The 25,167-nt window shown below is 41.7% G+C and overlaps 1 protein-coding gene across 7 annotated transcripts in view; it reads left to right on the top strand.

Annotated features, from left to right (window-relative positions):
• Positions 1-25,167, top strand: part of CENPE (centromere protein E) — a 118,215-nt gene that overhangs the window by 78,081 nt on the left and 14,967 nt on the right. For all 7 annotated transcript variants that reach the window (XR_005776334.1, XM_040418234.1, XM_040418233.1 and 4 more), the window contains 11 exons: positions 1,568-1,672; positions 2,013-2,285; positions 8,258-8,362; positions 8,494-8,766; positions 10,642-10,956; positions 12,829-12,975; positions 13,990-14,151; positions 14,243-14,458; positions 16,215-16,439; positions 16,664-16,873; positions 19,513-19,713. Coding sequence is in view for 6 of the 7 variants with exons in the window: in XM_040418234.1 (XP_040274168.1) it covers positions 1,568-1,672; positions 2,013-2,285; positions 8,258-8,362; positions 8,494-8,766; positions 10,642-10,956; positions 12,829-12,975; positions 13,990-14,151; positions 14,243-14,458; positions 16,215-16,439; positions 16,664-16,873; positions 19,513-19,713 (2,232 nt within the window). In the remaining variant the exon portion in view is untranslated. The remainder of the gene's footprint in view (positions 1-1,567; positions 1,673-2,012; positions 2,286-8,257; positions 8,363-8,493; positions 8,767-10,641; positions 10,957-12,828; positions 12,976-13,989; positions 14,152-14,242; positions 14,459-16,214; positions 16,440-16,663; positions 16,874-19,512; positions 19,714-25,167) is intronic.

Genomic DNA, 25,167 nt, shown 5'->3' with positions numbered 1-25,167 from the left:
AAAACAATCTTTTGTCAGGATATTGGTTACTAATTTTACTGTCTCCATCTTGAACTTTCTGTATACAATGTATTTGTTCAGATACTTCAGGTTTATTATTGCCCGGAAGGAACAGTTTGTTTTTTTACCAAGAATACTGAGGAATAAAACCCTCTCCTCTGTTCCTCTAATGGGGATTGTATTATGGCCTTTTTGTAGAAGTAAGGCAATCTTCTGGTCCAACGTTTTCTGATCTTCTTTGTTCAACTTAGATTTTTCCAGATACCTATCTGGAGGAATTCTAGACGGTACCCCTCTATGGTTGAGAGAACCCAAGGAGAGGCCTGAATTTTTTCCCAGGCTGACCTAAAAAAATAATTTGGGTTCTTCCAAATTTATTGTGGCTCTGATTTTGTTTTTAATAGAGATTCAGTATCTTCAATAAAACAGAGCGGACGTCCAGAAGCATTCTCTGAGACATTAGAGCCTGTATCCGAAGACAGTTCCCCCTTCATCAAAATCAGAAGCCTGCTCTTCCAAATTAGGGGTTTTAGATGTGGAGGCTCTAGGAGGAATGGCCGAAAGTTTTTCTTCAACTGCTGCTCAAACTCTTTCTTTAATCATGGCTCCTAAACGTTCTACAAGGTTAGGCGTCTCTTCCGAAACCACCTTATTAGCACACCTTGGGCATAGTTTTTTTGGAAGAAACCACGAGTCCCTTTTTGCATATTGCACATTTCTTCTTTTGGGATTCTTCCCTTTTAATGTTTTCTCTCCCCTAGAAAACATAAATCTGCTCTAAGATCTCCCACAATGTTATATCTTTAAAATAGATCCGTCGCCCAAGAAGAAATGGCCCCTAGTGCACGGAAACAATTAGTGACTGGGACAAACGTCAACAGGGAGGAGGCTTACAGTGCTGGAGGGCCTGGAGGAATCGGTAGTTTTAGCGGGTGGAATCAGAATCCGCCTGTGGCGACATGCTGACCACGGGAGATGCACAGGATTCACCGTAGAGGGATCAATCAGTTTGGCTCACTCTCTCCCTTTAAATTGCATGGTCATCGCGCCAACACCCACCCTTTTACGTCACCTTGCTCCGCGACCCCTCCTGCTGCAGCGGCCCTCCAGATGAACCTGCGTAACCTACGAAAGGCTCTGCGCTCCATGCTGATCCCACAATCCTGCCTTCAGAGGGACAGGAAACAACCGGAGAAGGTAAGAGGAAGGGGGCCTTTTATTGGCTGATCTCAGTTGTTTCCTGTCCCTCAGAAGGCGGGGTCACCCTCCAGGTGGTGCCGTTGTGGAGGCGTGGGGAAAAAAGTGATTGCCATGTTGAAATTCAATATGACCAACCACCGCCCCACCACTACAAAATAGAGGGACGGTACTTAGAGGATGCAGCACTCACATGAACGCTGTGGCCCCTTCCAACAGCTCATTGGCAGAACTGCCAGGAGTCTGACTGCCACCAATTGGATGATAATACCTATATTGAGGATAGGTCATCCGTGCCATGAGACCAGACAACCTCTGTGTTTTCAAGAGTATATTTGAGGATGATGTTTAATGACTGTTCTCATTACAGTGTACTGAAACGCAAGATGAGCTTAAAAGAACTCAAGAAGAACTTGAGCAGCAGAAGCAGATGGTAGAAAAGTTGGCAAATGATATTTCTTTGCTAGAAGAAAAGGTATGTTGTAGTAATTTTCATATTCTGGTATCTCCTACATTGCTCATTTCATCTCGCAGTTACTAAGGCAAGATGAGACTAAACCACCACCACCAGGCGGCCGAGAAACAGCGCACCAGACTGCCACTTCAGGGTTTCAGTAGCTCCCATTGCTGTGCATCAGAGGTACAGAAACAGCATAGCTTCCTGTGCTACTTTTCTTGATGAGAGCAGCGCTGGTCTGCTGTGCTGTTTCTTGACTGCCTGGTGGTGGGGGTTTAGTCTCATCCCGCCTTAAGTATCGGCATGATGATACAACCCCAGAGATGTGTACTCACTGTTTTCTCTTCTCTCCAAAAAGTCCTCTTCACTGGAGAGAGAATTAGAAGAAAAGAATCATACCCTGAACAAAGCTCTAGAAGACAGACAGATTACTGACCAGTCTAAACAAGATCTGGCGTCTGAAGTGGAACAGGTTATGGAAGTCTTAAAGAACAAGGAGCTTGAATTGAAACAAGCTCAGGAGGAAAAAGAAGCAGCTTCTCAGAAAATGCTAGAAATCTCCAGCAAAGTGCAAAGTATTACACAAAATAGGGATGACCTTCAGCACTCCACAGAAAACCTAGAAGAAAAGGTACATTTTATATTATGCAAAAAAAATTTTTTAATAGAAGAAAAAATGAACCCCTCTACCAAAACAATCCTGTTTATGCTATTTCCTTGAGCACTGTATTCTCTTGAGCACTGTATTCTATCTCCCTAACGAGGTCAACACTGAGCACAAAACATTGGAGGACAGCTTTTAGATAGCAGTTAATCAAACCAGCTATTGTTTCATGCACTGTGTGCATATGTTCTCAATAGGAAGAGGGGAATACGCTGGTGACTGGCAACGGCTTATCTGCCTTTTTGAAAATTCCATATGCCCAACCCTTTCCTTTGACTTTGGAGGGAGCATTGGGGCACCACCATATACATTATATGGTCTGCCAGGACAGCTGAAATAGACAAATTCTGTCAATATTCATCTAATGCAGGGATGCTCAACCTGCGGCCCTCCAGCTGTTGTAAAACTACAACTCCCACCATGCCTTGCTATTGGCTGATAGCTGTAAGCTGTTCGGGCATGCTGGGAGTTGTAGTTTTGCAACAGCTGGAGGGCCGCAGGTCGAGCATGCCTGATCTAATGTATATGACCACCTTTAAGTGTTGGGGGGCACAGGGCTTTGTGTTTTCTTTGAATTTGCGTTGCACAGGGACATCTTAGATTCTATAGGCACTACATATAGAAAGCGAAAGAAGGCAGCACTCCAAATAAACTTGAAAAAAGTGGACGGTTTATTCACTCATTCAGCGACGTTTCAGCTCTCTCAATGGAGCCTTTTTCCAGCTGAGTAACATGTGCCAAATTACATATATAAATAGTGCAAGTAATTACCAGAATACAAATTGGTACATCATATAATAAAGTGAAAATGCATACAAATTACAATCGCATTACAGATATAAATACCATGGTGTCATAATATAGTGAAATAACAATGTAAAAAAATCTTAAAAAATTCACAGTATGATATCTCCGGTGTACAATCTTCAGAATACCATAATCATCAATCAAGTCTGTGATGGTGAACAAAGGTGTATAGCATAATAAAACAATCAAAAAATTAAAAACCTTTGAATGAATCACTTGCGGCTGAATAGACCTGGTGGAATCTGTTGGCGTCCGGAAGACTCAACGGCGCATGCGCCGCCTCATCCGCTATCGCGAAAATCACAAAGTTAATGTGTGGTATAACAACCACATCCAAAATGTCCGCTTCAGAACTTTACTCTAGGGCGCATGCGCATGCCAGTAATAACGCCCATATATATTTAACAGACACTTATACAGTGTCAGAGCACCGCAGTATCTAGCAGAAAACAGCTGATCCATATATCGGAGGCCGGCGAATCAACGTCTGTCGCCAATAGGATATCTGTATCAGCGGGACAGCCCGGTCTTCACACCGTTAATCTCCCGCTGTCCAGAATAACAGCCAATCCGCTCCATGTCCCTTACAGCTGCACAGTAGTAAACCGCTGTGTATCAACGGAAGGGACACGGACAAGACTGCATCGGGGCTCATCATATCAGTTTATTAACAATAAATAATAAATATGTCAGTGCCAACCGTCTGTGACAGTGCCACTCAAGTCCCAAAGGGGGCTAGAGTCGCACTATATATCAGACAGGGGCTGACATCAGATGCCAGTTATACATATTGAAACAAATGAAAAGAAGGACCGCCAACATAGTTCCTCCGGTATTCGCCTTACGTGAACATTCCTGCTTTTATACTTCAATATAATATCCTATAGGAAAAAAAGAAAAAATTAGTTAATATATAGCACATGTTGTTTTCCATGAACACCATCAAACTAGAGAAAACATACATAAAATCAATGACTAGATCACCCTAAATTCCACATTTAGGCCATGAGGCCTCAAAGTGCCTAGTGTGTAGATCCAGTATAGTTCACGTTTTTTCAATGTTTTTATCCGGTCACCACCTCGCCTAGAGGGAGATATTTGTTCTAAAATTCTAAATCGTAGATCATCCTGTGTATGTTTGACTTCAGTAAAGTGCTTGGACACTGGAAGGTCCATTTTTTGCTTTCTGATCGAATATCGATGTTGGTTAAGACTGGTTTTGACATCCCATGTGGTCTCCCCAACATATAGGAGACCACATGGGCATACCAACAGATAGATCACATAAGAGGAATCGCAGGTTAAATATTGTTTAATCTTAACCCTATGACCTAGGGTGGGATGTACAAAGGAATCTCCCCTTAACATTAACTTGCAGTTTATACAGTTGTAACAGGGAAAGCATCCTTTGCGTGTGGAGCCAAAATAGCTCTCGCATGTCTCCCTGGTAGAACCGATATCTGATTTCACTAGTTTATCACCCAAGTTGGGGCTACGTCGATAGGAGCATAATGGTGGTGATTTAAATTCCTGTATTGTCCCAAAATTACTGCTGAGAATGCGCCAATGTTTTTTAATTATAGCAGCAATCTTGCCACTATTAGTGCTGAATTCCGACACAAAGGGGATTCTCACCTGGGAATCCTTATGGTCACTTAATCCCTTTCTGATATTATCAGTAGTGAGTGGTTTAATTCTATTCAGATGTTCTTGGATCAATTTTTTTGGGTACCCACGTGTCCAAAATTTGGACCCCATTTCCTGTAATCTTTTTTTCTGCTTTTATCGGATCCTGAATTATTTTTTTGACCCTAAGCAGCTGGCTGAAAGGGAGAGACCTAATCATAGGTTTGGGATGGTGGCTCTCGTAACGCAACAGAGTGTTTTTATCCGTAGATTTTACATATAAGTCCGTAACCAACTTATCTTCCTGAATAGTGACTTGAGTATCCAAGAATTGTAAACTATCCTCAGAATGTATCAACGTGAATTTGACGCTGGGGTCAATGGTATTGAGAAAACCATGGAACGCGATGAGGTCCTCCGTGGCACCGACCCAAATCAGGAAAATGTCATCTATGTACCGCCACCACCCCAGCACTTGGCTGAAGTGGTGGCTTCCATAGACGACAGACTCCTCAAGATGTGACATGTAAAGATTTGCATAGGTCGGCGCCACGTTGGACCCCATCGCGGTCCCCCGCAGCTGCAAGAAAAAATCATCCTGAAACAGGAAATAATTCCTGGTCAGGATGAATCTCAACAGTGTGCTCAAAAATTTCTGACAATCATGACTGTAATCTGTTTTTAGCAAAACCTGTTCAATGGCCAATATGCCCAATTCATGTTCAATTGAAGTATACAGGCTTACGACATCAAAAGAAGCCAATAGTGACCCCTTGGGGATGGAAAGACCATCAATTTTGATCAAGAAGTCACTAGTGTCTCTGATGTAAGATCTTGAAGAAAGCGCGAAGGGACGTAAAATCTTATCAAGAAAGATGGCAGCTTTGCAGAATAGTGAGTCCATCCCCGAGACAATGGGTCGTCCCGGGGGTGAAGTCAATGATTTATGTATCTTGGGTATGGTATATAGGATGGGGGTGGCAGGCTTATCACAATATAAAAAAGAAATTTTTTTTTCATCAATTATATTTTTATCTTTGGCCCCAATAAGTATTTCCTTAAGTTCCCTTAGTAACCCAAACTTGGGATCATTATAGATCCTCTCATATACATTTGTGTCTGCAAGTTGCTGTCTGATTTCAGCTACATAGGATCTGGTGTCCATGACCACAACCCCACCACCTTTATCCGCAGATTTGATGGTGAGGTTGCGGTCCGAAGCCAGATCACTAAGTGCCTCCATCTCTGCTTTTGTCATATTCCCACGCTTAAGAGGTAGCTGTAAGGATTCTTGTTTGAGACATTCAATCTCCCGTTTTACTGCGAGACCGAAGGCCTCAATGGCAGGGTGATCAACAATCGGAATAAAATCACTTTTCACATATAAATCTAAATTTTTCAAACTCAGTTCACTATTCCTGACATTTTCAGATATTGGCCTATCCGCCTGTTCCGCAAACCATACCTTTAACTTAATATTACGCAAAAAACGTTGCAAATCAATTTCAAGATCAAACCATTTTGTGGTATTTACGGGACAGTATGAGAGGCCCTTATTTAGTGCATTCCAAAATGTCCGCTTCAGAACTTTACTCTAGGGCGCATGCGCATGCCAGCAATAACGCCCATATATATTTAACATACACTTATACTGCGGTGCTCTGACACTGTATAAGTGTCTGTTAAATATATATGGGCGTTATTACTGGCATGCGCATGCGCCCTAGAGTAAAGTTCTGAAGCGGACATTTTGGATGTGGTTGTTATACCACACATTTACTTTGTGATTCTCGCGATAGCGGATGAGGCGGCGCATGCGCCGTTGAGTCTTCCGGACGCCAACAGATTCCACCAGGTCTATTCAGCCGCAAGTGATTCATTCAAAGGTTTTTAATTTTTTGATTGTTTTATTATGCTATACACCTTTGTTCACCGTCACAGACTTGATTGATGATTATGGTATTCTGAAGATTGTACACCGGAGATATCATACTGTGAATTTTTTAAGATTTTTTTACATTGTTATTTCACTATATTATGACACCATGGTATTTATATCTGTAATGCGATTGTAATTTGTATGCATTTTCACTTTATTATATGATGTACCAATTTGTATTCTGGTAATTACTTGCACTATTTATATATGTAATTTGGCACATGTTACTCAGCTGGAAAAAGGCTCCATTGAGAGAGCTGAAACGTCGCTGAATGAGTGAATAAACCGTCCACTTTTTTCAAGTTTATTTGGAGTGCTGCCTTCTTTCGCTTTCTATACAATTTGGGATCTTGGTCGCAGGTCCCCAGGAGGATTGTTTTGCACCCGGTGAATTGTGTGCTGCTTTTTTTCTTTTTTATTTCTGGCACTACATATAGGCTAGAAGTAGTGAATCAGAATAATTTCCTGTAGTTTCAGCAAGACAGTAGCACACAGTAGATCAACTTGCACGATGGCAGGCCAAACTGGATGGACAAATGTATTTTTTTTCTGCCCTATGTACTATGTTACACCAAAGTGCACTTGCTTAAAGGGGACCTTTTCATGTTTTTTTTTATTTTTTTTATTCATTACATTAAACGAAGTATCTTTACAAGCAGGGTATGCTCTGCTGATGTTGATATAACTTATATATTTTTTAAAACTCCCGCTGTGCTCCCATTCTGTTTTTCATTCCCTGTATGTTAATAGGTAGCATCGGTACAGGGAGGAGTAGACCCCAGCCCTTCTCAGTGGGCATCTCCTTCTCCCTGGCTGTGGCGCTCACTGAGGGTCTCCTACTCCCTGTACCGATGCTATCTATTTACATACAGGGCACGAAAACAAAGGGAACAGCCGTGCAGCCAAGGGGCGTTTGGGAAAAGTTATAGCAGCATCAGCAGAACGTACCCCACTTGTAAAGGTTCTTGGTTTAACAAAAAAAAAAAAAACTGTGAAAGGTCCTCTTTAAAGCGGCTCTGTCACCAGCATACACTTATTACTATTGTCTTTATAGTCATATATTCTGTATGTGAATAAAGCAGTAATGTGTAGATTAGCTTTCTGAGCAGGTCTCAGTGTGGTGAAGCTATAGTACATAGTGTATGTACTATAAGATATGTAGATGCTAGGACACAGCTCAACCCTCAGCATGCTGATATCTAACCCCTGTCAATCAAGGGGAGTGGGGTGTGTGCAGAGCACAGGTGGTGGTACAAAGCAGTGCTCAAATGATTCAGCCCTGCCTTCTGGTGCTCAAACTTTATGTATAAAAGTAAAGATATCTCGGCAGCAATTTAACACACAGACAAATCCCGCTTGACTTATCTAAGCCATTATGAGAATTTCACGTGACACCATCATACTACATGTTAGTAGTAAATTTGTTGTTTTTTTAAATCCTAAATTGATAGAAAATAGTGATATTTAGCAAAATGTTAATTTCTCTGCTTTTAAGACTGGTTATTAAAAATTATTTTGAAGTATCACTAACATACACCATATGTCTACTTTGTTTATCTCGCTACAGTATACTGAAACTCAAGATGAGCTTAAAAAGACTCAAGAAGAACTTGAGCAGCAGAAGCAGAGGGTAGAAAAGCTGGAAAATGATATTTCTTTACTAGAAGAAAAGGTATAATTGTAGTAATCTTCATACCCTGATATCACATACATTGCTCAAGATTAAACCTTTCCAGGGGCATACTCAATGTTGTGTTTTGTTGTTTCTCCCCCCCCCCCCCCCCCCCCCTTCTTTCCAAAAAGTCGTCTTCACTGGAGAGAGAGTTAGAAGAAAAGGTTCATATACTGAACAAATCTCTAGAAGACAGACAAGTTTTTGACCAGTCTAAACAAGATCTGACTTCTGAATTGGAGCAGGTTTTGGAGGCCTTAAAGAACAAGGAGCTGGACTTGAAACAAGCTGAGAAGGAAAAAGAAGCAGCTTCTCAGAAAATATTAGAACTCTCCAACAAAATACAAAGTATTACACAAGAAAGGGATGACCTGCAGCATTCCAAAGAAAACCTAGAAAAAGAGGTACATTTTTGGATAGAAAAAAAAAAATAACGCCCCTCTTTACCAAAACCCTTTATGCCATTACTTTGTGCACTGTATGCTGTTGGGCTGCCTAATGGGGTCAACACTGAGCACAAAACTTCGTAAGACAGCTTTAGACCAAACTAGCTATTGCATATGTTCTCAGTTGGGAATACATTGGTGACTGGCAATGGGCTTATCTACTGCTGAAAATTTGGTATGCCCAACCCTCTCCAGACTTCAGGGGAGCATTGGCACACCACCATATACATTAGATGGTCGAGCTGAAATTGACAAGTAACGTTGACATACATCTAAAATATATATGGGCCACCTTTAGAAGTTCTAAGGGACACAGGGCTAGTCTTGCACATATTGCAAAAAAGAGCAGCACTCCAACACAGGATAAAATAAAATGCAAAAAATGTATTCACCCATGTAGAGCCGAAACGTCGATACACCATGGGTGAATAAATTTTTTTGCGTTTTATTTTATCCTGCGTTGGAGTGCTGCTTTTTTTTGCCTACTATATTTTGGTAAGCTTTAGTCCCCAGAGCGTGCACCCGGCTATTTCAAATTTAGATCGGTGCTGCCTCCCATTTTGTCTTTAATTAATTAATATATAACAGCATTGAATTTCTTTTGGTTGCTCAGCAACATCTTAAATTCTAAGTTCCTGTAGTTTCTTTAAGATGGTAGCACTCAAAAGTGCACTTGCTTAACTCTGCATCTGAATGCTCAATAAAAAAACAACTTGAGGGTCTTTTAATATATGTAACGTAACTTGGCTTAGTGGTTAGCACTGGTACCTTGCAGCGCTGTGGACCTAGTTTCCTCCTAAAGACCTACTGATAGGTAATCTAGATTGTGTCCCATTGGAGATAGCAAGTGATGTTTGTAAAGTGCTGCAGAATTGTTGGTCCTTTGTAAGTAATATAAATATAGATCTCTTCATGTAATGCTATATATTCAGGGTTACTTAATAGCTGGATCCGTCACTTTAAATTGGAAGGTTTGTCTTTTTCCACAAATCCCGATTATTGGTCCCAAGTTGTGTAAACAAGCTTTCCGTAGACTGAACCTATGAAGTTCATCATCTGTATCCCAAGCTCATGACCTGCAAATATGCAAGACATTCCTGTCTGACCTTATTAGAATCTGAAAGCTCCATGTTATAGAGCAGGAGAAGCTGAGCAGATTGGTATGTATTTTTATAGGAAAAGATTCAGTAATACCTGTAACTTATACTTTTATACTATTTTATTTTATTTTTCTTGCCTCGTCTGAAGAACTATCGGTACAAGTAGAACGTAATATCAGTGACTGACGGCTATCTCTGCATGCACACAATGCTATTAATCACTGATAACACCTCCCTCCTCTACCGATGGGTATTCAAAGGAGGTAGATAAAGCAAAGATATAAAGTACAAATTACAGGTGTGCATAAGTGTACATACAGAGATAGCCGCCAGTCACTGATATCACATTCTCCCTGTACCGATAGCTCTTCAGAGGAAGTGAAAGCAAGAAATAAAAGTATAAATAACACAGGTTTTACTAAATCTTTTCCCTCAAAAATGTTATAGAGCAGGAGGAGCTGAGCAGATTGATATGCAAGCTGTTTTCAGATTGCACTGCATTTTGTGTTGACAGGTCCTCTTAGAATTGTACCTGAGTGGCCTAATTGCTTGCATGATAAGAAAAAGCCCAATGTCACCATTTTATCACAGTAAATGTATTAATTATTTTATTCGGAAATGTTGCCTTAACCATTCCACAGCCCTGGTTACAGGCTGTCTTTAAATCCGTTGGGCTTTCCCTCAAGCTTTCTCTGAAATCTGTCCAAATTCTTTCTCCTGTTTTTTGAATCAGGCTATGAAATTAAGAGATGACCTACAGCAACTACAACATGAGTATGCCATCTTAGCCAATGCACAGAGTCAGAAGAGTAGCCAATTAGATGAGCTGGAAACTGGGATCCAACAGCTACAAGAGAAGCTGCACCTCAATGAGGCTTCCACCAAACAGCTGGAGGATGATAAAGTTGCACTACAGAAGCAGTCACAGCAGTATGAGCTGGAGGTGGCATCTCTTCGCCAAGAACAAGAGCAGTTCCAGCAGCTGCTTCAAAGGGCACGTAGTGAAAAAGAGAACATATATGCCAGTTTGCAAGATCAAGAGAAAGCAGTAAGTATACAAAGAATCCATGTTACTACCTCACATGTAATAAAACAAATAGGTTCACATTGGCAGGCTCGTGATCGCAATGCTGTTGTCTGGTTTTTATTCCCCTTGTATTTCTGATGTATAATTTTTATTTCAAAATTGCTGTCGGTCTGCATAATTTATTTTCTCAATGTGCAATAGTATATATGAAAAGAAAGGTATGTGTAACGGATCTCCTAGCACCCCGACTGGGTACCTCCGTTGATGGATGCTCCTAGTGCTCCCCAAGGGCTCCAAGCACTCCGCTCGACACAGTAACCACCACAGACCCCCACGAACCGCTGCAGCTTGGTTAGGGTCTCCTAATGTACACAAACCCCCTTCTGCCTGTGATGCACTTAACAAAATACAATGGGCATTGTCTGTGACGCAATCAATAAAATACAATGGGCATTGTCTGTGATGCAATCAACAATATACAAAGGGCATTGTCTGTGACGCAATTAACTTAATCACTCACAGGCAGAAAAACACACGTTTTTCCTAAAACGCAGAAAACACCTTAAAACCGTACACATCCCCATAAATTATACATCCATGGATAGCTCTGATCTGGGCGAACAATATATCCAAAAATCACCCAGATCCGAGCAGGGGTTCCTGAATTCCATGGAAGTCAGATTTGACCTACCGCAAGCATGGCTTTCCTGCCAAAACGGTTCCACAGATTTAGGCTGTGCGGCCGGTCTATCTTCTGCTTCAAAGTTAGTATATGGGCCATAATCCTGAGGCAAGAGACTGGCAAACGGGCCCCTACAAAACCCAGTGACGATGTTATTTTTGCCGCAGTATGCAAATGAGTTTTGCCTCTAAATGCCACCAGATGTAAGGCAGCTATCCTAGAAGTCGTTCAACACTTTGAATAGGCTTTGAGACATGACTTGGATATTAAGTAAGCCAGCCTTTCATCTGCAGACATCTGTTTCGGGGTGATTGTCCCTCATCAGTGCAGAGTGGAGTACTGGGTGAGATGCCAATTCAGGATTTGGGGGGTACTATCTCTCTTTTGGGGGGAGAGTGCCTTAATCGGCGTGAACAGACTTATAGGCCATACATGCTCCTCTGGAATTCTGCTTTCTGCAGATGAGGTGCTGGCTTATTTAATATCAGTCATGTCTCAAGGCCTATTTATAGGGTTGAACAACGACTTGTAGGATAGCTGCCTTACATCTCGTGGCAGTAGAGCTTGTTAAGAGCTCATTTGCATCCCTTTCTTCCTATATATGAATATGGAATAGTTTTAAAATTCCCTCTGGTTTACAATTTGAAATGGAATGTAAAGTGGAGCTAAACTGCTGTCAGATGTGTGACCAGATAACTAATCTGGGTATGAGCTCTCATATTCCATTGCCCTCTGATAGTAAGAAACCAGCAAAATTCTGAAACTAGATCGACATAATGTAATATTTTACTTTAGATTAGTTCTTTTGTATCAAAGTAATTTTTACAATTTCGAGAATTTCACGCTTAAAATGTCATGCTTTCACCCCACAATTGGATGAGTTATACCCTATTTGTGCTGAATTCTTTCACTCATTTATTTTATTAGTTAAAAATGTCTTTTTTTTTTTTTTTTCCCTCTGTACTTAACCTAAAATAAAATTCATGAAGATTAAACTTTAATGCATATGTAACCCAAAATACTGTAGTATGTTTCATAAAGTATGAAAAATCATATGGCAGTGTTGTTGCAAACCTCAGTTATACATACTGGAATGCCAAGATGGGGGAAAAAAATAAAGTTTTGTAAACTGTGACTGCTGTGTATGAACGGTAACTTACCTGTTCTCTAGCAGCTGTACATTAAATGGTCTGATGGGTTTATTCGCACAGCTACAAGAAGAGCTGAGGTCTTTGCAAACAGAACTTGAGGCTGTGAAGATGGAGCGCGATGAGAACAAGGCGCATCTAGTTGAGAAAGTTAATGAAGCAAATGAAATGCTACAGAAAATTTCATCTCTGGAAGAGCAAAAGCAGCAGGTAAGTTTGCTGCCATTGCAAACTTGGTTACCACTTGATGTTATGAGAAGGGGATCCCCGTGTCCCTCATTTGAATGAAATGGTGGTCAAGCGTGCGTATATATATGTATGTGTGTGTGTGTGTGTGTGTGTGTATATTTGCAGTATGGTTCCTGAGTTAATGGATTTTTTTTATTTTTTATTTCGATTAAAATTAAAGACTATAGATGCCTTCAGGGAATTTTTTTTTATGGTTGCATTTTATTCATTTTGGGCTAAAAATCTTATTTTTTTCAGTTGGTCTTTATTAAAAAATGGTCAGCAGTTTTTGGAGATACACAGGATAAAGATCTGTCGTGTGAAGAGTATCATTTCTCAGTCCCATCACCTGACTGTTCATGTGAAGCCTTATTGCTGATCTCTTGACCTCATTGAAGGCATATTTATATTCGTTTGTGTTTTGAGGTCAGAAGATCGGAGATGAGGCCAAGGGCCCTTACACCTTATGCCCTCCGAGATATACAGTCCATGAGCGGGCCATATGTCCCAGAGCGACATTGATCGGTAGCACACAGCATCATAGATTACAATGATGCTGTAGATTACAATGATGCTTCGGGCCGCCAGTGGGGGCTATGTCCCGCACTCGTATGATCTTATGAGTGTGGGACAATAGTCCTGCGGGCAGCCCGACATGCACAGCATCATTGTAATCTATGATGCTGTGTGCTTCCGTGCGCACGATCAATACATATGTCCCACTCACGGAGCGTATAATTTGGAGGGCATACGGTCGTGTGCAAGGGCCCTTAACATGAGCCGTCAGCTGACGGGACTGAGAAGGGATACTCTGTACCCTGACAGATTTCTAACTGTTGTTTAAAACTATTTTTAATGAAGACCAAAAAAAAAAATGGTGTTTAGCCCAAACTGAGTAAAATGCAGTCATAAAAAATTGCCCCGAAAGGGGTCCATAGCCTTATATATTGGATTGTTTGTCTTGTGCTGAACCTGATTATTGTTAATTTATTCAAGGAGTTAACAGATGAAAAGATGAAGTACTTTAAACTGTGTGAAAAGGTAGATCTCCAGGAGAAAGAAATTACAGTTTTGCGTTTAGTACATAGTGAACCTACACAAGAAGATGAACTAGTGGAACGTACTGAAGTTGCGGAAAGAAAGACTCAAGAATGGCAGGTAACTGTCTGTTTACAGGTTGTAAGGCAGGAATTACTAGTGGCTGGCTTAATTAATTATTGCAATTATTCTTATATATATATATATATAGGATCTTATGGTGAACATTTCTACTGTATACTCAAATCATCACAGTCTGCTGACCAACCTCTCCAGTGATCTTCAAAGTGAAACCGAAGCTCAAAAACAGTCAATGGGTGTTATAAAAGAATCTCTCTCATCAACGCTCTCGAAGGCCTTTGGAAATCTGGAAACTGAACACATCAAGCTAAATTCTCAAATGCAAACTCTTCTCAACAAGTTTAAGGTATAGTTCTAGTCTATAATGGTTTAAGCTCCTAGGGGTGTGTCAGAAGGTACATATTCCGATTTTGAACATCCAGCTGGTAGAGAGCGCTTGGGACAATGCTGTCTGGGATAAAACGCTCTTCACTGGCACTTTATAGATTTGGTTCTTGTTCAGTAGCAGGGAATACACTGTTGCTCTGACCTGTAAAGGTAACTGATATGCAGCTTTTACCCACTGATAAGCATAGTGAGGAAGCTGTAAGCCCCCTTCGTAGTTTCCACTAGTACTGACACTCTGCCCCGTGCAATTAAAGGGACACTAACCTCAAAGTGTCTTTAGATATGATTGGGCATGTTACTGCATGTATTTTCTGTGCTGGTCTTTTAACTTCCTCCCTGTCTGCCTGTATCGAGTTTGCAAATTGACCAGGGAAGTAGTTTAGAAGGGTGAATTCATAACTGCTCCACACCTCCGCTATGAATACTGTTCATGTATGCCCTCCCACTTCTGGAGGACATCATTGGACAGGAGAATGAAACGGGGACACTCTTGCGTGTTACTATATTTTTACATAGCATGTCCCCTATAAAGCAGTGCAATTGTAACCATGAGAATATTAGGTTTGTGTGCTGGGAGTAATAAGTACTCTTGAGCTCCGATTGCGCAGCTTTTACAATATACTATGGGCAGCATCATTAGAGCACTTCCAGTACTTATTACCTGCACATATACTCTTATGTTCTTATGGCTCTGATAGCACCGCATTATATAGAGGGTTCCCCATATAAATGCATTGTGATTAGAGACATTAATATATTGCTTGTGTGCACGGGATGGCAATGAATTTACTTTAAAGGCTCCATTTACTAGGCATGTAAGGCCCCCATAAAAAGCAGTGTGATCGGAGCTCGCCTAAAATCGTGTTCGCTCGCTGATGACGGTCTGGAGCCCCCTTCTCGATATTGGCACGGGAGCCTCGCCGATCACAATAATGGGTGCCCCATTGCCCGTGGAGCGACCACAGAATGAATTGAGCAGCTGGTCGGGCAGGATGCAGGTTTCCTGGCCTTGATCATAGTTGGGAAGACTGGTTCGGAGAATCCTCTGGCTCTTAGAACACTGTTTCAACAGACATGCCTTTTAAACTCAGCAAAGACCTGTGGGAGAGGGGAGCCCCCTGCAGAGGAAGAGGTTGGTCTGCCAGGAGGGGACCAGAGACACGTACCACATCTGCCAAGGCCTGTCTGGAGCGACTAGGATGATGAGCAGACCCTCAGTCAGAACTTTTCTGGTGGACCAGGGCAGAAGTTAAAGGGGAGAGAACATATAAGGGAATGATGAGCTGGAAGCCAAAGGGATTGTAGGGGCTAGGGAGGGGTTGGCCCTGTGCTGCAGATAGTCCTCCACTTCGATTTCCTCCTTCAGTGTACTGCCTCTTTGTGAGGGTTACACTGGTAGGGTTTGGTTACCAAAGTGTGAACCCTGGGCTGGCAGGAGACAGTTTTGGTGATGTGAGATGGAAAAGGAACTGTGGTTTTGTGGCCCTCCGGTTTCCCCCCCCCCCCTTATCTTAGGGGGAAAACAGGGAGATGTGCTGTCTGCAAAACAGGTTCCAAAATAATAAAAATATATACATTTTGCAGACCTGTTTGAGACCCTAAACTAAAACCAATTTAGCTTAGTCCCTGTGTGAAGGCTGTAGCTGGAAAACGCCATCATTGGTGTGCACCCCAAGCATAGTTTTAGAAATGTTAATGGTTTCTTTGTTTCATAGATTATATACAGGAACGCAGCAGTCAAAAAGGAACATTACAGTTTTGTCCAGAACTATGAGACTGAACTGCGTGCAGTGCAAAAGAATAATGATGAGCTGCTTCTTCGATGTCAGTCTCTTGAACAGCGTGGTACAAAATGGTGTAAATGTGCAGCGGAGGACCTTAAGTTTTGTGAACTTGAATTCCTGAGCCAGCTGATCATTAATAAAATTGAGGTGATGAAGGTATGTATGCCACCAGACTGCATCTTATTAATAAATTAGGCTCGATCCACACAAACTTTTCATTCATTCATTACTAGTAATCGCCCTGCAACTGCAGTGTCTAACCAGTGCCATTGGCAGGAATCCACATGCTCTGCTGCAAATATGTAATAACACCCTAAGGTTTGCCACTTAAGGATTTTTTTATTTTTTAACTTTTAATTTTTTTTATTTTTTATGTTTAGCAAGTTGAAGATTGCTTTTCCGAGGTTCAGGTTACTCTAAAGAGTATAGAAACGGACCTTCACGAAGAAATGAAATGCAAACAAGAATTCACGGTGTGGCTAGAAGATTTTAAAGGCTTACACTTGGACACGGAAAAGCTCCGTGATGGAGTGCTTCAGGAGAACAGACGGCTTGCTGGAGCAATTCAATATTTAACAAAGAAACTGAGGGTACATAATTGTGTTCATTATATAGTTTGGCAGATATGTTTTTTTATGGGTGGGGGGGGGGGGAGCTTATTAGCTAAATTGGCCATTAAAGGGATTCTGTCAGTCTAATTTTTGATATTGAGATTTTGGTATCCTCATATTAGTCTCCATTATCTCACACCTGTCTCATTTTTTATAAAAATACCTTTTATGTATGTTAGTTACCTTAACGTGCCCAAGGGGCTGTCCCCCCAGCCGTTTGTATCCAGCGCCACCCTGCTGCTAATTTATCCACTCCTCCCCAGACTTTTTTTTAAATTTTTTTTCTCAGTGCGCCATAATCCCGCGCATGCGCCGATGTCACTCGCTGAGGCTGCTGCCAGGACCCCGGAAGTGTGGGATTATGGCGCACTGAGAAAAAAAAAAAGACCAGAGAGGAGTGAATAAATTAACAGCGGGGCGGCGCTGGGCTCAGAGATAAAAGGCGCGGTTGGTGAAATCTTACGCAGTTCAGCATTCGGCACGGAGATGGAAAGACGCTCGCAGGCTGCCATCTTTCTCACCGCACCTGCGCAGAATGCCGACCGGCGTGAGATTTCCACAGGGCTGGCAGAGGATGCGAACGATGCCTGGCCTTGTCAATCAGGACTTGGAAGGAGGCGACAAAGGTGGGAGAATGGAGCCTCTAGGAGCAGGAACAACGACCCCCTCACCCCCCCCCCCCTTCCCCCCCCCCTTGCTCCTAGAGGCTAATTAGCATATTATAAAAGTTTGATTTCTGGCGTAACGGGGGCATAGATAAAAGTAGGAATAGACTAGTTAGGTTTAGCTGACATTAGCACATCGCTAATGTCAGCTAGCTTTAATAGGGTTAAATCCGTTGACAGAATCCCTTTAAGCCTACTCAGAGATAAGGTATAATGGAAAGATTTGTACCTTTTTTTTTTTTTTTTTTTTTTTTCCCTCCTTCTCCTGGCTTTAGCTCATAATAACTGATGTGTGAACTTGGCTTTAGTCGGTCTCCAGCAAGTATGCTTGTGAAGCAGCAACTAGTGTGCCTCTTATCACTGCCATAAAGCCTTTGTATGTAGCAATCAAACCTGATCATGGCATCCAAAAGGAGAAACCGCCCTTGGATTACTTCACATATATATATATATATATATATATATATATATATATATATATATATATATATACATATATACACACACACACACACACACACACACACACACACACACACACACACACACACACACAAACGAAAATAACTCAAGTGCTGGATTTGGCACATATCTGACACAAATGGAACATAACAGATTCCATTGACTATAATGGGATCCGCTTGGGTGAACATTTTTATAGCTGAGAAATGCATGCAGGACTTTTATCTTCTATATGTAATCAAATTTATAATGGAGTCCCAAACAGCACCTCCGATGCAGAAGTGAAAGCAACCTTAGGGGGAAAAACACATTTTTATAATAAACTTTATAAATTATCAGTCCTTAAACAATATTCTATACACACCACAACTGTGCAATAAATGTGTAGCATAATGTGCAGATTTTTTATTTTTTTTGTATACTGTAAAAAATAAAAAAATATGCGGCATAATAGCCTTTTCAAAAAAAATTTGGGCAAATGAAATGCTAATGTATAGGTACCAAATTATGGCACTTACATAGAGTACAACTCATCCTACATGACACACAGCCTTCTACAGCTATGTTGAGCAAAAATAAAGTAGGGGGGGGGGGGAAACGCCACAATCACTGCTGTCCTGAAGGGGTTGATGATTGATATGGGAACAAGCATTATCACTTGGCTGTTTCTCTACCTCATTTTCATGGTGAGCGACAGTGTGGTGGGACCACCAGAAATAAAAAAAATTTGCCCATACTGTGGAAAAAACCCTTAATGTAACTGTTTCACTTTTTCTTTTTTTATACAGTGTAAGGACAAGAATGTTAAGCATTTTGTAATACTTTATTAGGGATTTTTTTATATATATTTTTTTTTTGTATTGCACCAAAGGCACAATGTAAAGGGTCTCCTTGCCTGTCTTCAACGTTCTACTGAGTGATGAAGACAACTGTGCAGCATAGAAAGGCTTCTCAGCCTGCCTCTTTTCTTACTGCCCCTGCCACCTTACATGTGCCCTAGCTATCCCTGCCTATCTGACTTACCGCTGCAACTCTGGTCCTCTCGCACTAAACGCCCTGGGAAGATACTGAGAAGAGCAGGACTGCTGCGATTTAGGTCCCTGTATGCATACTATCAGGGCTAAGCACAGCGGCTGCAGTCCTCTTCATATATTCCCAGCGCTAAACGCCCTGAGAAGAGCAGGACTGCTGCGATTTAGGTCCCTGTATGCATACTATCAGGGCTAAGCACAGCGGCTGCAGTCCTCTTCATATATTCCCAGCGCTAAACACCCTGAGAAGAGCAGGACTGCTGGGATTTATGTCCCTGTATGCATACTATCAGGGCTAAGCACTGCGGCTGCAGTCCTCTTCATATATTCCCAGCGGTAAACACCCTGAGAAGAGCAGGACTGCTGTGGGTGCGTTACTGTATGTCATTTTTAACAGCACTGCGGCCCCAATCCTCTCCCTGTCTTGTGAACATTTCTGATGTATGTTTTTTGGTTACAGATAATTGCTCAGTCTAAAACAAAGCAGGGCACTATGATGTATCTCAACAGTTTGGACACAGACCTGCAAGAGAAGAAGGGAAAAAACAAGGAACTGCTGCAAAGGATGCAACAAATTGCACCATGTGGTGATTCTAGCATCTTAGAAGAAGAAAATGCCCAAATGCGTGAAACTCTGAAAAATGTCCAAGGGGAGTTAAAGGTATTGTCTTTCCACGTGACTTAATAAAGAGGTTTATTAACCCCCAAGGTCCAGGCTTGTATTGGACCCTGGGGACCATGCTTTTTTTTTTCACATCTTAGTCCAAGCCATACGTTTTTACATCAATATAACTGTATGAGGGCTATTTGTATTTTCCAATAGCACCATTATTTAATATTTATTTGGGGTGGGATGCAAAAACGGCAATACTGCCATTGTATTTTGGGGGTTCACCATTATAGGGGGCTTGAATCTGTAATCCTTTTGATTGCATACAGTGATTTTGGGTTACCTAGCATTCTAAAGCATTATAGCCTGTATGGGACCAATGGGGGGGGGGGGGGGGGGCACTCTATCCAAACTCCTTAGATGTCACAGTTGCTATTGACTGCAGCATCAAAATGGTTCAAAATAGCCAGTATGACATGTTTTAGCAGGAGCCTAGCTATCAATCATTGCAAGGCTCCAGCTGTTGCAAGCACAGCTCCTGTGATCATCATGACATACCTATGTCATGGTGCCTTAATGTGTGGCAAATTCTTTGTCATGGTGGATTAACGTCCCCTACGGGTCCCAAAAGTGCAGTTAATTTTTTATTTTATTTTTTTTATTATTATTTTTTTTTTATTTTTTTTTAAGTATTACATAAAAAAACTTTCACAATTTAGCAAATAAAAATATAATTGGTATTGCCACAAAAAAGTCCAAATCTAAAAAAAATCTAAAGTTTTTACCAATAAGAACTATAGCTTAAGTTATGGATGTCAGAACAGTTATTCAAAGGTCTTATTTTTTTTTAAAAGTAGCATTGCATTATAAAAACTACGGTATATCTCTTTTGTGTCTCTGCAATTGTACTGACCTGCAGAGTAAGGTAAGGTTGTTTTTACCACTGTAAAACAATGTAAGAACAGTTTCTCCCCACAAAAAATGTTCCTGTTTTTCAGTACTTTATATGGTAAATTAAATAGTGTCCTTTAAAAGTACAACTTTTCCAGCAAAAAAAAATAACAAGGCCTCATCCAGGTATGTGAACAAAAAGTAATGTTACAGGGGGAAAAACACCCACCCACACATTGCCTGGGTCTTTAAAGTCCTCTTCTGGTCACTTATTCTATAAACTGCAATAGAATACTATTGCTGTCTATTAGATTCTTTCCTGCAAATAACAAGTCTTCACACAACTCCATCACTAAACATGATTTTTTTTATATATATTTTTTTTCTTCAGGAAATGTCTGTGTGTAAAAATATGTATTGTGTGTATGTATATATTAGTGTGTAATAAATGGCAGCGCCAACCTTTGAGAATGGTAAATGGGGGGGGGGGGGGGGGCGGAGCCTGACCGCGCTTGATGGAGGAAGCAAGAGAGTAGAGCTCCCGCTACCAAGCCTCTATTAAACCTATTCTCAGCACACTAATCGACCGGAATGGTGAAAATCCAGCCAAAAAACCTACCGGGCACCTTGACATCGCTGCCGGAGGGTTCGCAACTCCAACAGAACATGGAGAAATTTGTCAGCCGCCAACCTTCACAGCAGGCCGGGCGTGCTCCTAAGATGGCGCCTCGGCAGAAAGACGCGACCACGCTTCATCCTGACTCTCCGGCGCCTGATGCCGATGATGGGGCAGATTTCTCCTCACAGGCAGAGGTGAGTGACCCGGTCACCCTCACCAGGAGCTACCTGGACGAGGCTCTGACTAGGGCATTGGCCCCTATAGCCGCTGATCTGACGGTCATTAAAACGGAGGTCCGCCATATTGGGGATAGGGTGGAGACCCTAGAACAAAACCAAGACTCCCTGATAACCTTTAGCAAAGCGGTCGGGGTCACACTAGACTCGCACCGCATGGCTATAAACAGCTCCCTATTTCTCCTAGAAGATCAGGAGAATAGGAGTCGCAGGAAAAACCTAAGAATTAGGAACCTTCCTGAAGCTGCTGACAAGGAAGACTTGTTTAAAGTAATGGAGTCCCTGTTTGAGATATTACTAGGCTCTGACAGAGCTAGCAACGTTATTGTGGAAAGAGTACACAGGGCCCTGCGTCCGAAACCCTTGCCATCTGACAACCCCAGAGACATTATATGCGGGCTATTAAGCTTTAAGGACACTGAAGCGGTCCTACAAAGAGCTAGATCCATGGGAGAAATTCAGCTTATGGGCTCCAAAATACAGCTATATCAGGACATTGCCTCTTCTACTTTACAGAAACGACGGCTATTGAAGCCTCTCACTGATATTTTGCGCTCCTCAAAAATCGCTTACCGCTGGCTTTTTCCGTTTGGCCTCCTTATCACTAATGGAAATAAGCGCTTTACTATCCGCACACCAGAAGACCTGCGGCAGATATGGGAGCCACTTAATCTGGAACCCATGTTCCTATCTTCTTGGTTGCCGATCCCCTTGGAGGAGGACTTACCCCCTTTACAAGTCCCACAGAAGTGGTCTACAGTCAAGAAACAGAAGAATAGAAGAAATGGCGGTCCTTCCAGAATGGACACTAACGATTGATTATTGAATTAATACTTTTTCTCTATATTTTACCTAGTTGTCATTGTATTTTGCCTGCTATTTACTTGAGCCTTATTCGTTGTCACTATATGTCAGTCATGTCCCCCTTTCCCCCCCCCCCCTCCATCATTGTATTTCCTTTTATGTAACTGTCTGGTATATACTGCTTTGAATCAGGCTGGACCTATAAGGCAAACGCTCAAGTGCCTTTACTGGTCACCTTTCTACCGGTTAGTCTTTTTACCATGTCATCTGACATGGGCTCAAGTCATTTGAGGCTTGGGCAGTTCAGGCTATCACATGTTATTGTTACTTTTAACCCTCAATTTTTTATGCGCAGGAACTATGCGCACATTTGGAGCCTTGAGTTTTAACAAGGTCCTTTTTGTTACTGTATGGTTTGATAAGTTGGATCATAGAGCTCTCAATTTTCAGCCTTTAGTGAGATATAACTTTACAGATGTCTGACCTAAAACTGAATGTGACTTCATTTAATGTAAATGGGAGTAATAACCCTATTAAGAGGAGTCGCATCTTCCAGATACTAAGATCGGGCAAATCACAAATTGCTATGCTCCAAGAGACGCATTTTAAAAAAGACAAGATCCCTAATCTAGCCCGCTCCTTTTTTCAGCATTGGTTCCACGCATGTAATAACTCTACAGCCACTAGAGGGGTTAGTATCGGTATTCATAAAAGTGTCCCCTTGCGCGTGATGGCGGACCCCGAGGGAAGGTTCCTTCTCTTGAAGGGCATATTGGGGGGTATGGAAATTACTTTATGCAATGTTTATGCTCCTAACAACAATACTTCTAAATGGCTGAGCAAGGTCCTGCGGAAAATTTCCATTTTTTCCTCCGGTCTGTTGGTCATAGGCGGGGATTTCAATTTAACATTGAACCCTCTTCTGGATGCTTCTTCTCGCAGGTCCGTGATCTCCGCTGGGGTGCTGAAGGGGTTACTTAGTAAACTTAGGAATATGGGTTTATGCGATGTGTGGAGATCTATACATGCTGACAAAAAAGAATACTCTCACTACTCTCACCCCCATAAATCTTACCAGCGACTGGATTATTTTTTCATTTCAGATAGATTGCTACCTCAGGTCAGTGGAGTTGAAATACACAGCATTACAATTTCGGATCACGCTCCGATTACTCTCTCATTAGCCATACCTGGGGCTTCTAGTAGAGAGTGGGTTTGGACCCTTAATCCTACACTTCTATCTACTCAAGCTGACACTGTCTCATTTGAGAAAAAGATAACTGACTATTTCACTCTTAATGACCTGGAGGGGACTTCTCCTGCTTCTCTCTGGGAGGCACATAATGCGGTGGTGAGAGGGGAGTTTATAGCATTAGGTTCATTCCTAAAAAAGAAACGGGATAGTCGCCTAAATTTCCTGCTTGCTAAAATCTCTTCCCTTGAGCAAATACATAAAAGGTCTATGTCTGATTCTGTTTTGGAGACTCTTCTGACTTTGAGAAGAGAACTGGGGGATCTTCTGAATGTTAAAGCTTCTAAAGCTTACCTCAAAATTCGTCATAGACAATATGTACACGGTAACAGGGGTAATAAATTAATGTCGGCCCAAATTAAAATGAGAAATGAACAATCCTATATCACTAAGATGCGTGATAACTTGAATAAGATAGCATCTGACACTCCGAGCATTGCCAAAATTTTCAATGCATATTATTCTGCCCTATATAATTTACGTGGGAAAGAGTCCCTTTCTGTTATCCAGGACAGGAATGCCCTTACTAATTCCTTTTTATCTTCACTTAATCTACCAAAACTATCCCCTACTGACAGCGAGTCTATGACCTCTCCTGTCACCCTTCCAGAAGTCCAGAAAATCCTTAATTCCATTCCCTCGGGGAAGAGTCCCGGCCCTGATGGACTGCCAATTGCGTATTATAAGAAATTTTTTCATATATTAGGTCCCCATCTGGTATCTTATTTAAACTCAATGTTAAATGGGGTTTCCCCAGCTAAACAGGCCCTTGAGGCTCATATTGTGGTCCTCCCCAAACCTAACAAAGATCCGGAAATTCCGTCCAGTTACAGACCTATATCCCTCTTAAACACCGATTATGGGCCAAATTAATTGCCCACAGAATTGCCCCCTTTCTGAAAAATCTTATAGCTCCAGATCAATCTGGATTTGTCGGGGGGCGGGAGTGCAGGGACAGCACTTTTAGGGTCCAGCTGTTAATTCAACAAGCTCTAAGATCTAAAAACAATCTGACTCTATTAAGCACGGATGCCGAAAAGGCGTTTGATAGAGTGGATTGGGGTTTTATGGCGGCCACTCTTGCTAAGTTTGGTTTTCACTCTAAATTCATAGATGCTGTGATGTCCCTGTACTCAGCCCCTCACGCTCGGGTGAGGGTTAATGGCGTCCTATCCCCTACATTCCCCATCTCTAACGGTACTCGCCAAGGGTGTCCGTTGTCCCCTTCCCTTTTCATTCTCTGTTTAGAGACATTAATACAGAAGATTAGACAAAGCGACATCATCAAGGGGTTTAAAGTGGGTTCAACTTATCACACCGTTGCGGCCTTTGCGGATGATATGTTGCTTATCATGTCAGACCCAGTCACTGCATTCCCTGAGATTTTGAAACTTTTAGAGGAATTTGGCCATATATCTAATTTCAAAATCAACCTTTCAAAATGCTCAGTAATGGGTATTAACCTTCCCAGAGACGTAGTAAATGGCCTATCCAAAGCTTTTCCCTTTCATTGGTCCACATCCCATATAAAATACCTAGGGGTCAATATAACTCCTTCCCCTAAACACCTATTCCGCTCAAACTATACTCCTTTATTATCTGACATTAGGTCACAATTGGAAAATCTTAAGATCCCCTTTTTGTCCTGGATAGGTAGAAAAAATCTCCTGAAAACCTATGTCCTGCCTAGATTATTATACCTC

Source organism: Bufo bufo, chromosome 2, assembly GCF_905171765.1.
Source record: "Bufo bufo chromosome 2, aBufBuf1.1, whole genome shotgun sequence".
Taxonomy (NCBI): Eukaryota; Metazoa; Chordata; class Amphibia; order Anura; family Bufonidae; genus Bufo; species Bufo bufo.
This window is presented reverse-complemented; position numbering and strand designations above follow the sequence as displayed.